Below are 12,510 nucleotides of genomic sequence, written 5' to 3' on the forward strand. Positions count from 1 at the left end.
GGAATGTAATTTGGACTTAGCCAGAGCACTTCTTTCCGGGTTATCATATAACAGGCAATGGCCATAAAGAATGCATTGATGGACTGTAATGCAGCATGGGTTGAGGGCAACCCAAAGGTCCAAGTCTGTGGATCCCCCTGAAGAAGGGAAATTACCATTCCCTCTCATTGCGACTCTGTCCCTGAAGGGACGGGACAAAGCCTGAAGTATAACTTGCAACTTTCATGGCAGTTAAGAAACTGTCGGCGATCCCCAGAAAACCGATCCGGCAAGTTCATATTTGGCATTTTGAGAGGAACTGGAAGAGCAGGAGAACATCTCTTTTCGACATGCAAGGAGAGCTCTTGGATCTTCTGAGTGAGAACTTGGATTGGAGCAGCAAGCACTTGGGCAGGATTCTGTGCCTGTTCTATGATTGCTCCTTGGTATCAGTCTATATATAAATTTTTTGGGCCAACTATAATGTTATGAATCCCAATGGCTACTCCTAGTAAGCCATCTAGAACTCAAGCTATCGAGGTCTTAGGCCACTAACAACTGCCCATTGTTCCCTTAGGATTTCACTGTTCACCGGTACTTAGGCAGCTGCTTGGACTTACTGCTCAGAGTAGTAGCAGCTTACTGGAGTGTCTGATGGGATTCAATGGTGAGGAGAGGAGTAGGAACAGGAAGAGTAGGTGGTGCAGCTTAGAAAGCTGAAGATGCAGCCTGCGAGCTGGTGATGCGACTGGAGCCAATATACAAGTTGGAGAAATGCTAGTTCAGCTTTGAGAGCCAATGGTGCAGCTTTGAGAGCTGATGGTGTGACTTGAGGCCGATGGAGCGGCTAAGAGCCGGTAATAGAAGTTGGTGAAAAAGTGATAAACAAGCGGTGCGGCTTTGAGAGCCAATGATGTGGCTTGGATGCCGATGGTGCAGCTTGGAGATGGTAGTAGAAGTTGGTGTACAAGCGGTGTGACTTTGAGAGTCGATGATGCAGCTTAGATGCCGATGGTGTGGCTTGGAGATGGTAGTAGAAGTTGGTGAACAAGCAGTGTAACTTTGAGAGTTGATGGTGCGGCTTGTGAGCCAATGGTAAGATGCGGCTTTGAGAGCTGATAGTGTGGCTGGAAAGCCAGTGGCAAGATGCGGCTTTGAGAGCCGGTGGCAGCATTGAAGCTGCTTGGGAGCCGGTGGCAGTGTGCAAACTGCTGATGCAGATGGGAAGCCAATTGAGAGGCTTGGGAGCCGGTGGCAGCATGCAAACTGCTGATGTGGATGGGAAGCTAATGGAGAGGCTTGGGAGCCGGTGCAAGCCAGTAAGCTGCTGATGCAGCTGTGAAGCCAATGGAGAGGCTTGGGAGTCGGTGGCAGCTAGTAACCTGCTGGTGCGGCTGGGAAGCCAATGGAGAGGCTTGGGAGCCAGTGGCAAGGCAATTCCACTGGGAAACTGGAAAATGATTCCACGAGGAGGTACAGAATGCTGACCATGCAGCAGAGCCGAGTAAAACTACAGGCATGCTATAGTCGGCGAGCCGTCAAAAGGTCAGCATGCACAAATAGGAGGAGAAACCAATCATGCCATGGTGTGGAGAACACGTGACCTCATGAGGCATGCAGATTGCCTAGCAACTGAGGGAACCATAATAACAACGTCATGAGAAGTTTAACTGCTCGAGGGAGACAAGTCGTGACTGCGACTTTTAATACAATAGCAGGGAAGTAATAATATTCAATCTCTCCTTGCATTCTTTAACAGAGAGCAAGATTAACCTGCTATTTAAAGGATTGTCCTTTATTCCTTCCACACCTTTCAATGATTTAAAATGGCAGGAGGAGAAATACCAATTACAAGACAATTAAAACTAAAATAATTTTTTTCTAAGAATAAATCCACGAATGATAAGGCTCAGATAGAAATTACCCCAAAATTATTAAAGAGTCAACTTTGTTCCTCTTTTGAAACAATCTCCAATAATGCGACAAGTAAAACCTACATGCATTTTGGATCAAGATGTTTCTGAGGCGATTAAACATCAGGACCCTACGCACTCTAACCTTACAATAATGGAGCAACAAGCTCTAATGACACTTTCTAATGACAAAAATCTTATTATAAGACCAGTGGACAAGGGAGGGGGAGTCATGCTGTAGGACCGTGATGGCGAACCTATGACACGCGTGTCACTCGTGACACGCCGAGGCACTTTGACTGACACGCCTATTGGTGTGGGGAAAACCTGCACATTTAGAGGCTGCCTGTGCTCTGCTCCAATCCCTGCTCACTGCTTGTTGCGTGGAGGCGTGGTGTCACCGCTGCCATGAGATCTTTGCAGCAGAGAACCAGTTTTAACCACCATAAACTGAGGTTTGTCAGTTTCATTACCTCAGGAACGCTACAGGAGGAAAGGAGATCCATGAGGTTCACAGCCCTGTAAGGTGGCCTTCCGATCCCCACATCCTGCACCTGCAGCCCTGAGACCAGGGAGACGAGTTTCACAGCCCTGTGTGATCACCCCAGCCCAGTCTGTTGCAGGAGGACTGCACCACAACAACCAGACACAGTGCTCACAATAAGCAGCATCGGGTGGCTGTCCTGTAAGTGCAATTAATACTAAAATCTGCAATTCTGTCTTTGTGGCTCTCCCTTCTTCTCTCCCACTGTAAAATGCTTGGATGTCTAGTCTGCAGCATTCAGCCCCTCTCCAGCTCCTCTAAGCTTTAATTGCCTCCATAGCACCTCTTGCAGTTCCTGCTTCTCACCATCCTCACAGAGCACCATGCAAACCCTCAAAAAAAATCTCCAAAACACAAACCAAAAATAACCCCTTATTTTGGACATCATCTTGACTTTAATTTCTTTCTCCTGGCAGGGTTCTTCTTCTGAGGCCGTGTTTCCCTGTCCTACCATTCTGGAGCCTTCAACTCTCTACTGTTCCATAGCACAGACTTGCTGAGCTCTGCCAAGAGGGCTGCAGGTACGTACGCATGCGCCTGCCTACTGCTAGTTACAGAAGGGAGTACGTAGTGTAGTGCTTTAAATTATTTTGTCTGTCAGGAGTCTGTCCAACATCACCGTTACAGAGGTAATAAAGCAGTTAATTTAATAGGTTTTTAATTACCTCTGTAACAGTGTTGTTGGACTGACTCCTGGTACAAAATAATATAAGTTAACTTCTTAATTTACCTTGTATATAAAATGCCATGATTTTTATTTATCTATTGTTGCAGCCCTGAGATGGATAATCCAAAACGTAAAAAAGCAAGATTGAATGATAAAGGGAGTGGTAGTAGCAGACCCTTTCAAGATACATGGACAGAGATGTATGGCATTATAGACAGAAAAAAACAGATCATTCTGCATACTATGTAATGAGACAGTAGTAAGCAGAACGTGGAACATAAATAGACATTTTGAAACTAATCATCCCCAGCTCTTGGAAAAAAAGTCTGGATGAAAGGAAGGAATACATTTCTAGGCAGTTACACCTCTATAAGAGCCAATCAAATTCCCTCCTTAAATTTGTAAGAGGCTCTACAAATTTAACATCAGCAAGTTTATGCGTTGCTCACTCCATAACTCAGCATGGAAAAGCCCTCAATGAAGGAGAATTTATTAAAGAAACTCTTCTAAGATGTGCACCAAGTTTATTTCATGATATGCAAAATAAAGATGATATAATTAAGCGAATTTCTGAGTTATCAATCAGTAGAAATGTCATCAAAGCCAGAATAATGAGATTGAACACAAACATACAGCATCAGTTAAAAGGAGACTTAGATAATTGTAAATATTTTTCGATTTCTCTTGACGAAACTACTGATGTCACATCAAATGCTCGGTTGGCCATTATTGCTAGATATTCAGATGGCCTCACAATGAGAGAAGAGTTGATTAAGTTAGAATCAGTGCCAACAAGTACATCAGGGAAGGAAATATGTAAGGTTGTTATACAAACATTCCGTGACCTAAGCATTGATATGGTGTAAAGTTGTGTCAGTGACGACAGATGGGGCACCCAATATGGTGGGAAAAAGTGTAGGATTTGTGAAGTTGTTTATGGAAGCTATTGGACATCCACTTGTTCCTTTTCATTGTATTATCCATCAGGAGGTGTTGTGTGCCAAAGCAGGATTCACAGAATTAAATGATTTAATGTCAGTTGTAACAAAAATAGTGAATTTCATAGCTGCTCGACCCCTTCACAAGCGAGAATTTTCTGCACTGTTACAGGAAGTTGATTCAACCTACAGTGGACTGCTGATGTTCAATAATGTGAGGTGGCTAAGCCGAGGAAAAGTTCTTGACCTATAGATTGTAAGCTTGCAAGCAGGGCCCTCTTACCTCTATGTCTGTCTGTTATTACCCTGTTTTGTTCTATCAATGTTTCCAATTGTAAAGCGCAACGGAATATGCTGCGCTATATAAGAAACTGTTAATAAATAAATAAATTGAGCGATTTGTGGAGTGCTTTTCAGAAATTAAGCTTTTTCTTGAGAATAAGGATCTTGCAAACTTTCCTCAGCTCAATGATCATAAGTGGGTTTACTCATTGATGTTTTTCACAGATATCTCTGTTCATATGAATGAGCTCAACTTAAAATTACAAGGTTTTGGCAAAAGTATTGATGTTATGTTTGGATACATAAAAGCCTTTCAAAGTAAACTTAAAATCTTTAAGCGAGATATAGAAAGTAAAACGTATAAGTATTTTCCACAAGTAAAAAAGTATTTTGAGAATGCCAGCACAACTGTACCAAATGAAATAGAGCCCATGCACATGAAGTACCATGATATTGGGAACTCATTATTTGACCAGTTCAGTGAAAGATTTAATCAATTTAGAAGCCTTGAACAGGCCATTAAAATAATTAAGTATCCAGATGTAGTAGTCTACAGTACTTTAGAATTAAATAGTTTCAAATGGATGAAAATTGATGAGTTGGAGATGCAACTTGCTGAATTTCAAAACAGCATCTGGATTCAAGTGTTTGTCGATTTGAGGTCCAAACTTGAGAATCTGGAAAGAAATCGTTTGGAGAATGAAGAAGACTGCCACTACGAACAGGAAATTTGGAGTGCTTGGAACAGATTACCAGATACTTTTAGTGCCTTGAAAAATCTAGGAATGGCTTTACTCACAATTTTTCCCTCAACATACTTTTGTGAGACCTTATTCTCAGCATTAAATAATATTAAAACAAATAAAAGAAACAGACTGACAGATGAAGTTAGTAGTGCTTGCTTGGCCCTGAAGTGCACAAAATATAACCCTGCAATTGAAGATTTAGCAAATGCAATTCAGCAACAGAAAAGTCACTAAGGTAAGTCATTATTTGTTTTTTGCTTTTTGAACTAATAAATATAATAAATATATTAAAAATATAACTCTTTCTTTATTAGGGCTGCAAATATCACCAAATTATTGATATTTCTTAAGTGACACACGACCCGAGGAAGGCTACACTTTTTCCCGATTTTCGACACACCAAGCTGAAAAGGTTAGGCAACACTGCAGCAGGACCCTAAGGATTACAGAACTGAGATCCTGCGGCAATTAAGTGACACCACAGTCTACAGGACACTACCAGGAGATCCTACAGAGTCATTTAAAAATGAATTATGCTTGATTCTGGGTTTGGCAAAAGACGCTAAAATCATTGATGAAAAATTATTTCAAGCCTTAATACCTGCTTTTCCAATCATGCTGGTCATGTTACCCAAAATTCATAAAGCAATAAATCCTCCACCTGGTCGTCCGATTATATCGGTGGGTGGCTTTTTATTTCAGCCTGCCGCAATATATTTAGACTCGATCTTACAGCCCTAGGTCCAATAGCACCCTCATTCCTTGTTAGACACATAATTATTAAATTAATTAATTAATAGAGCACTCTTCCACCAGGAAAAATAGTCAAATAAATACTTAGAATCCTTTTAACATCTCTGTTGTGGCTCTGCAGTGTAATATTCACCAATCACAAATAAACACAATAAATAGTTTTCTAAATAAAAATGCTCCTCCACCGGGACAAATAGTCAAATAAAATCAAGATGCAATCTGATATGAAATTTGATCTGAGAGTGAGGGTGGAAAAGGTGTCACCAGGTATTAAACACCTGCAGGTGACACAAGAGCATCTAAAGCAACCCGCTTTTTTCTTTGCTAAAAAATTCCTTTCTTGGCAGCAATTATTCCCTAAAGGGCACTTCTGACCAAACTTCTCCGAACAGTAGATGGGTGTACCTTGGTCCCACTGGTTTCTGCCAGTTCTGAACTGAAGGGCTGGAGAGAAGTACAATAATGAGTGCCTGCAGACAATAGTGAAGCATGGTTGAGGTTCCTTGCAAGGTTGGGGCTGCATTTCAGCAAATGGAGATGGGGATTTGGTCAGGATTAATGGTGTCCTCAATGCTGAGAAATACAGGCAGGTAATTATCTATCATGCAATACCATCAGTAAGGCATCTGATTGGTTCCAAATTTACTCTGCAGTAGGACAACAACCCCAAATATACAGCCAATGTCATTAAGAATTATCTAAAGAAGAACAAAGAGTCCTGGAAGTGATGATATGGCCCCAAATAGAGCCCTGATCTCAACATCATGGAGTCTGTCTGGGATTACATGAAGAGACAGAAAGATTTGAGCAAGCCTGCATCCACAGAAGATCTGTGGTTAGTTCTCCAAGATATTTGGAACAACCTCTCAGATGAGTTTTTTCATAAACTGTGTGCAAAGTGTACCTAGAAGAATTGATGCTGTTTTGAAGGCAAAGTGTGGTCACCCCAAATATTGATTTAATTTAGATTTCTCTTTTGTTCATTCATTTTGCATTTTATTTAATAAAAATAATCTATTAAGACTTGTATTTTTGAAAGCATTTTTATTTTGCAGCAATTTTTCCACACCTGCCTAAATAAATATATATTTACAAATGCAAAATGACGGCAGCACTCCATGGACTTTAAACAATAATCACAGCATGCAGCTAGGTATCACCAACATTTCAGAAGTTTACTCCATCTTTTATCATAGTGGGTGTGTCCTGCATTCTCATCTTTGTTTGTTTGAGTAGTCTAAAGTTCCAACTGTCAGACTCTCAGACACCATTTTTAATGCCAGACTCCACGGCCAGAACACCACCTGTGACCCGGGTAGGAAAAAAGCCCTGGCACGACCAATTCCCTGTATTGGAGAAAGACGGCGACCTCGATACATTCCTGAGGGGATTTGAAAGGACTTGCTGACAATTTGTGCTGGAACCCAGCGAATGGGCCAGCTATTTAACACCAGGACTGAGAGGGAAAGCGCTGGAGGCATTTGCTAACCTTCCTCCAGAGCTGGATGGCAATTACTGCGCCATTAAGGAGGCGCTGCTAAAGCAATTCAACTTCAGCCCAGAAGCTTATCGGCAGAAATTCAGAGACTCAAAGTGCAGTCCCTCTGACACACATACAGGACTGTTAGCGCACTTGTCAACCACGATGCATCAATGGATTGACGGATTGAAAGTGACAGACTTTGATCATCTGAAGATCTCATCCTGCAGGAGCAGTTCCTCACACTGTGCCCTGCGGAGGTGAAAGAATGGGTCATGGACCGTGACCCTAAGCTATCGCAAGAAGCTGCCAGCCTGGTTGAAAAGTACATCGCGACCAGGGCTCCAGCAGCCAAGAAATCATTTGGGATGTCCGGGCAGTCGGCCTGGAAGGAGAGAAGTCCTGGCGGGCTCCCCACATTTGCCCCTTCAACAAAACCAGCTGTGGCTGCAGCGTTTGGGGGGTGGCAGGTAAACCTGTTTTGGGCGATGCCCGCAGGTGTTTTAATTGCAACCAGGTGGGGCACATCAGTGCCAATTGTCCCTCCAAGAGGAAATCAACGTACCTTCCTGTGGGAGGCCCAGCAGGGAATTCTGTGCCAACTGTCCTGTATGCTGGGGGACCTCAGGAGTGACCACGGGACAATCTGCAAGCAGTACAAGTCTGCGACAAGCTAACCATTGGCATGCGTGACTCCGGGGCTAATGTGACTTTGATACACCCCGATTTGGTGCGCCCCAAGAACATTTTACTGGGGAGAACAATGGCTATACAGGGAGTGGGCGGAGTACACTCTGCAGTACCCCTACCAGGGTTTATTTAGACTGGGGGGCAGGATGTGTAATCCGTGATGGTGGGGTACTTGCGGACCTGCCCACCACAGTCTTATTGGGAACAGATCTGAGGAAGATGTCTGCCTCATATGTGACTGACCAAAATGTGGCCCCTGATATAAAGTTGCCTGTCAGTAATTTTTCTCCCCAGCTAACACCAATAACTATATGTACTAACTAAAGAATCAATATGTACAAAGGAAAATGTTGATACCGCAGGGAATAACACATTTCAACTTCACAGGGCAGAGACTGAAATGTGAGATTATGCATGTTCTACCATAGAACCGAGTAATGTACAGGTAGCTAATGATTTTACAAGTGTTGCCATAGTGACAACGCGCAGTGCTGTACGAAGGGAAGAGTGTTTGCAGATGTAGAGGCAGCAGCACTGAAAGAGTGTGTTTTTTTAACCCCTGCAAGGGTGCAGGATAGTTCACTGGAAGGCAATCCCCCTTCTTTCCTGTGAGAGCTGAGGAGGGGGGGCAGCCTCCCAGTCCACTACCCTCCACTGACCAGTATGTGTTTAAAATATGTCTCAACACAGACCCAACTCTGGAGTCTATAAGGGCTTAGGCTAACTAGATGTGTACAGAAGGTGATTCAAAGAGGATATTTTGGGAAATGGGTTTTTGTATAGGGAGCACAATGTCAGCGCTGAGCATTCCAATGTAATTATTGAAAAGCAATTGATTGTGCAACAGTCGTACAGGGGCGGTTATTGAAGGTGGCTCACGAGATTTCCCAAATGAATGGACTTGTGGAGAGCCTTAATAGTACCCTAAAACAGATGTTGCAGACCTTTGTGGAGTTCCAGGGAAGAGACTGGGAGAGGTTCCTGCCGCACCTCCTCTTTGTATACCATGAGATGCCGCAGGACTCAACCACATTCTCACCCTTTGAACTCCTATATGGGGCCGTGTGCGTGGCCCTTTAGATCTGATCAGAGAAGAATGGGAGGGTAAGATGGTCACTTCTGAGCAGTCAGTGGTACACTATGTGGTACAGTTCAGTGAGAAGCTGCAATCCCTGATGGGGATGGCACAGGATAACCAGAAAGCTGCGCACAACAAAACAGAAGAAGTGGTACGATCGCCATGTGAGAGAGCGAATACTTGAGGTAGGGCAGAAGGTTCTGGTCCTAAACCCGCTGTGGCAGAACAAGTTGCAGGCTGTCTGGCAAGGCCCCTACTCCATAATACAGTGCATCATTGATGTAGATTAAGTAGTATCAAAGGAGGAAGGCCGGTTGAATAAGATTTCCGGGAACAGGAGGGTCTCTGACAGATTCTCGCCGAGGTGAGACACTGTCTACAGTATAGCTACTGTAGGTCAGCTAGCTGACACACTATACCCGTATCAGGCACTTTTTACAGGGAAGCCTGGCAAGATACACCTAGTGACGCATCATGTTAACACTGGCACCCAAACCACATTGCGACAGGCAGCCTGCCACACCTCCACAGAAGTGTTAGCGTCCATGAAAAGTGAGATGCTGCAGCTAGGGGTGATTCAGAGGTCTCATAGTTCATGGGCATCCCCTGTAGTACTGGTTCCCAAGAAATGTGGAGGTACCCGATTCTGTGTTCATTACAGGAGGCTGAATGAAGCCACAGTGTTCGATGCATACTCCATGCCTAGGATAGATGACTTGCTGGATCAGCTGGCCCGGGCGCGCTACATCACTATCATTGATCTCAGCTGATGGTACTAGCAGATTCCATTGTCTCCCGAATCCCATGAGAGGTCTGCATTTATCACCCCATTTGGGCTGTTTGAGTTCCTCATAATGCCCTTTGGGATTAAAAGTGCCCCTGTGTCCTTCCAGCATCTGGTCAATGACCTGCTGGCAGGCCAGGAGAGACATGCAGTAGCATACCTCGATGACAGCATTGCTGTGTTCAGCCAGACATAGGAGGAACACCTGGGACACCTTGATAGTGTGTTGCGCAAGATCACTAGAGCAGGTATGACTATCAAGCCAGAGAAATGCCAGCTTGGTATGAGGTGCAGTACCTGGGACACTATGTAGGGGGAGGTACTCTGTGCCCAGAATTGAGCAGAGTGGAGGCTATCATAGCATGGCCTACCTCTCGGGACAAGAAGCATGTCAGGTCATTCTTGGGGACTGCGGGTAACTACCATAAATTCATGTCCAATTACGGTGCCCTTGCCAAAGCCACTAACCAACCTGACCCGAAAGAAATGTCCAAATCTGGTCGCATGGATGGCAGGCTGTGAGCAGTCCTTCCGAGCCCTGAAGTCTGCCCTGGCTCAGTCTCCTGTGCTGCAGGCCCCGGATTTTAAATGCAGGTTTATTGTGCAGATTGATGCCTCTAACTAAAGTCTGGGAGATGTCCTCAGTCAAGTAGATGGGCAGGGAAATGAGCACCCATTCCTCTACCTGAGTAGGAAATTACCATTCTCTCTCGTTGCGACTCTGTCCCTGAAGGGATGGGACAAAGCCTGAAGTATAACTTGTAACTTTCATGGCAGTTAAGAAACTGTCGGCGATCCCCAGAAAACCGATCCGGGAAGTTCATATTTGGCATTTTGAGAGGAACTGGAAGAGCAGGAGAACATCTCTTTTCGACACGCAAGGAGAGCTCTTGGATCTTCTGAGTGAGAACTTGGATTGGAGCAGCAAGCACTTGGGCAGGATTCTGTGCCTGTTCTATGATTGCTCCTTGGTATCAGTCTTAATATAAATTTTTTGGGCCAACTATAATGTTATGAATCCCAATGGCTACTCCTAGTAAGCCATCTAGAACTCAAGCTATCGAGGTCTTAGGCCACTAACAACCGCCCGTTGTTCCCTTAGGACTTCACTGTTCACCGGTACTTAGGCAGCTGCTTGGACTTACTGCTCAGAGTAGTAGCAGCTTACTGGAGTGTCTGATGGGATCCAGTGGTGAGGAGAGGAGTAGGAACAGGAAGAGTAGGTGGTGCAACTTAGAAAGCTGAAGATGCAGCCTGCGAGCTGGTGATGCGACTGGAGCCAATATACAAGTTGGAGAAATGCTGGTTCAGCTTTGAGAGCCAATGGTGCAGCTTTGAGAGCCGATGGTGTGACTTGAGGCTGATGGAGCGGCTAAGAGCCGGTAATAGAAGTTGGTGAATTAGTGATAAACAAGCGGTGCAGCTTTGAGAGCCAATGATGTGGCTTGGATGCCGATGGTGCAGCTTGGAGATGGTAGTAGAAGTTGGTGTACAAGCGGTGCGACTTTGAGAGTCGATGATGCACTTTAGATGCCGATGGTGTGGCTTGGAGATGGTAGTAGAAGTTGGTGAACAAGCAGTGCGGCTTTGAGAGTTGATGGTGCGGCTTGTGAGCCAATGGTAAGATGCGGCTTTGAGAGCTGATAGTGCAGCTGGAAAGCCAGTGGCAAGATGTGGCTTTGAGAGCCGGTGGCATCATTGAAGCTGCTTGGGAGCCGGTGGCAGTGTGCAAACTGCTGATGCAGATGGGAAGCCAATTGAGAGGCTTGGGAGCCGGTGGCAGCATGCAAACTGCTGATGTGGATGGGAAGCTAATGGAGAAGCTTGGGAGCCGGTGGCAGCCAGTAAACTGCTGATGCAGCTGTGAAGCCGATGGAGAGGCTTGGGAGTCGGTGGCAGTGAGGAACCTGCTGGTGCGGCTGGGAAGCCAATGGAGAGGCTTGGGAGCCAGTGGCAAGGCAATTCCACTGGGAAACTGGAAAATGATTCCACGAGGAGGTACAGAATGCTGACCATGCAGCAGAGCCGAGTGAAACTACAGGAACGCTATAGTCGGCGAGCCGTCAAAAGGTCAGCATGCACAAATAGGAGGAGAAACCAATCATGCCATGGTGTGGAGAACACGTGACCTCATGAGGTGTGCAGATTGCCTAGCAACTGAGGGAACCATAATAACAACGTCATGAGAAGTTTAACTGCTCGAGGGAGACAAGTCGTGACTGCGACTTTTAACACAATAGCAGGGAAGTAATAATATTCAATCTCTCCTTGCATTCTTTAACAGAGAGCAAGATTAACCTGCTATTTAAAGGATTGTCCTTTATTCCTTCCACACCTTTCAATGATTTAAAATGGCAGGTGGAGAAATAGCAATTACAAGACAATTAAAACTAAAATAATTTTTTTCTAAGAATAAATCCACGAATGATAAGGCTCAGATAGAATTACCCAAAATTATTAAAGAGTCAACTTTGTTCCTCTTTTGAAACAATCTGCAATAATGCGACAATTAAAACCTACATGCATTTTGGATCAAGATGTTTCTGAGGCGATTAAACATCAGGACCCTACGCACTCTAACCTTACGTTAATGGAGCAACAAGCTCTAATGACACTTTCTAATGACACAAATCTTATTATAAGACCAGTGGACAAG

The 12,510-nt window shown here is 44.5% G+C and overlaps 1 protein-coding gene across 1 annotated transcript; it reads left to right on the top strand.

Moving 5' to 3' along the window:
- The first annotated feature begins 224 nt into the window (after positions 1-224).
- Positions 225-5,303, top strand: LOC148507679 (protein ZBED8L-like). Its single transcript, XM_088445744.1, has 4 exons — positions 225-425; positions 557-573; positions 2,923-2,957; positions 4,549-5,303. Exons 1-4 carry the CDS (start codon positions 225-227, stop codon positions 5,301-5,303), a joined length of 1,008 nt encoding a protein of 335 aa, XP_088301870.1.
- The last annotated feature ends 7,207 nt before the right edge of the window (positions 5,304-12,510 follow it).

This window comes from Taudactylus pleione, unplaced genomic scaffold (assembly GCF_031769625.1).
Source record: "Taudactylus pleione unplaced genomic scaffold, aTauple2 ptg000387l, whole genome shotgun sequence".
Classification (NCBI taxonomy): Eukaryota; Metazoa; Chordata; class Amphibia; order Anura; family Myobatrachidae; genus Taudactylus; species Taudactylus pleione.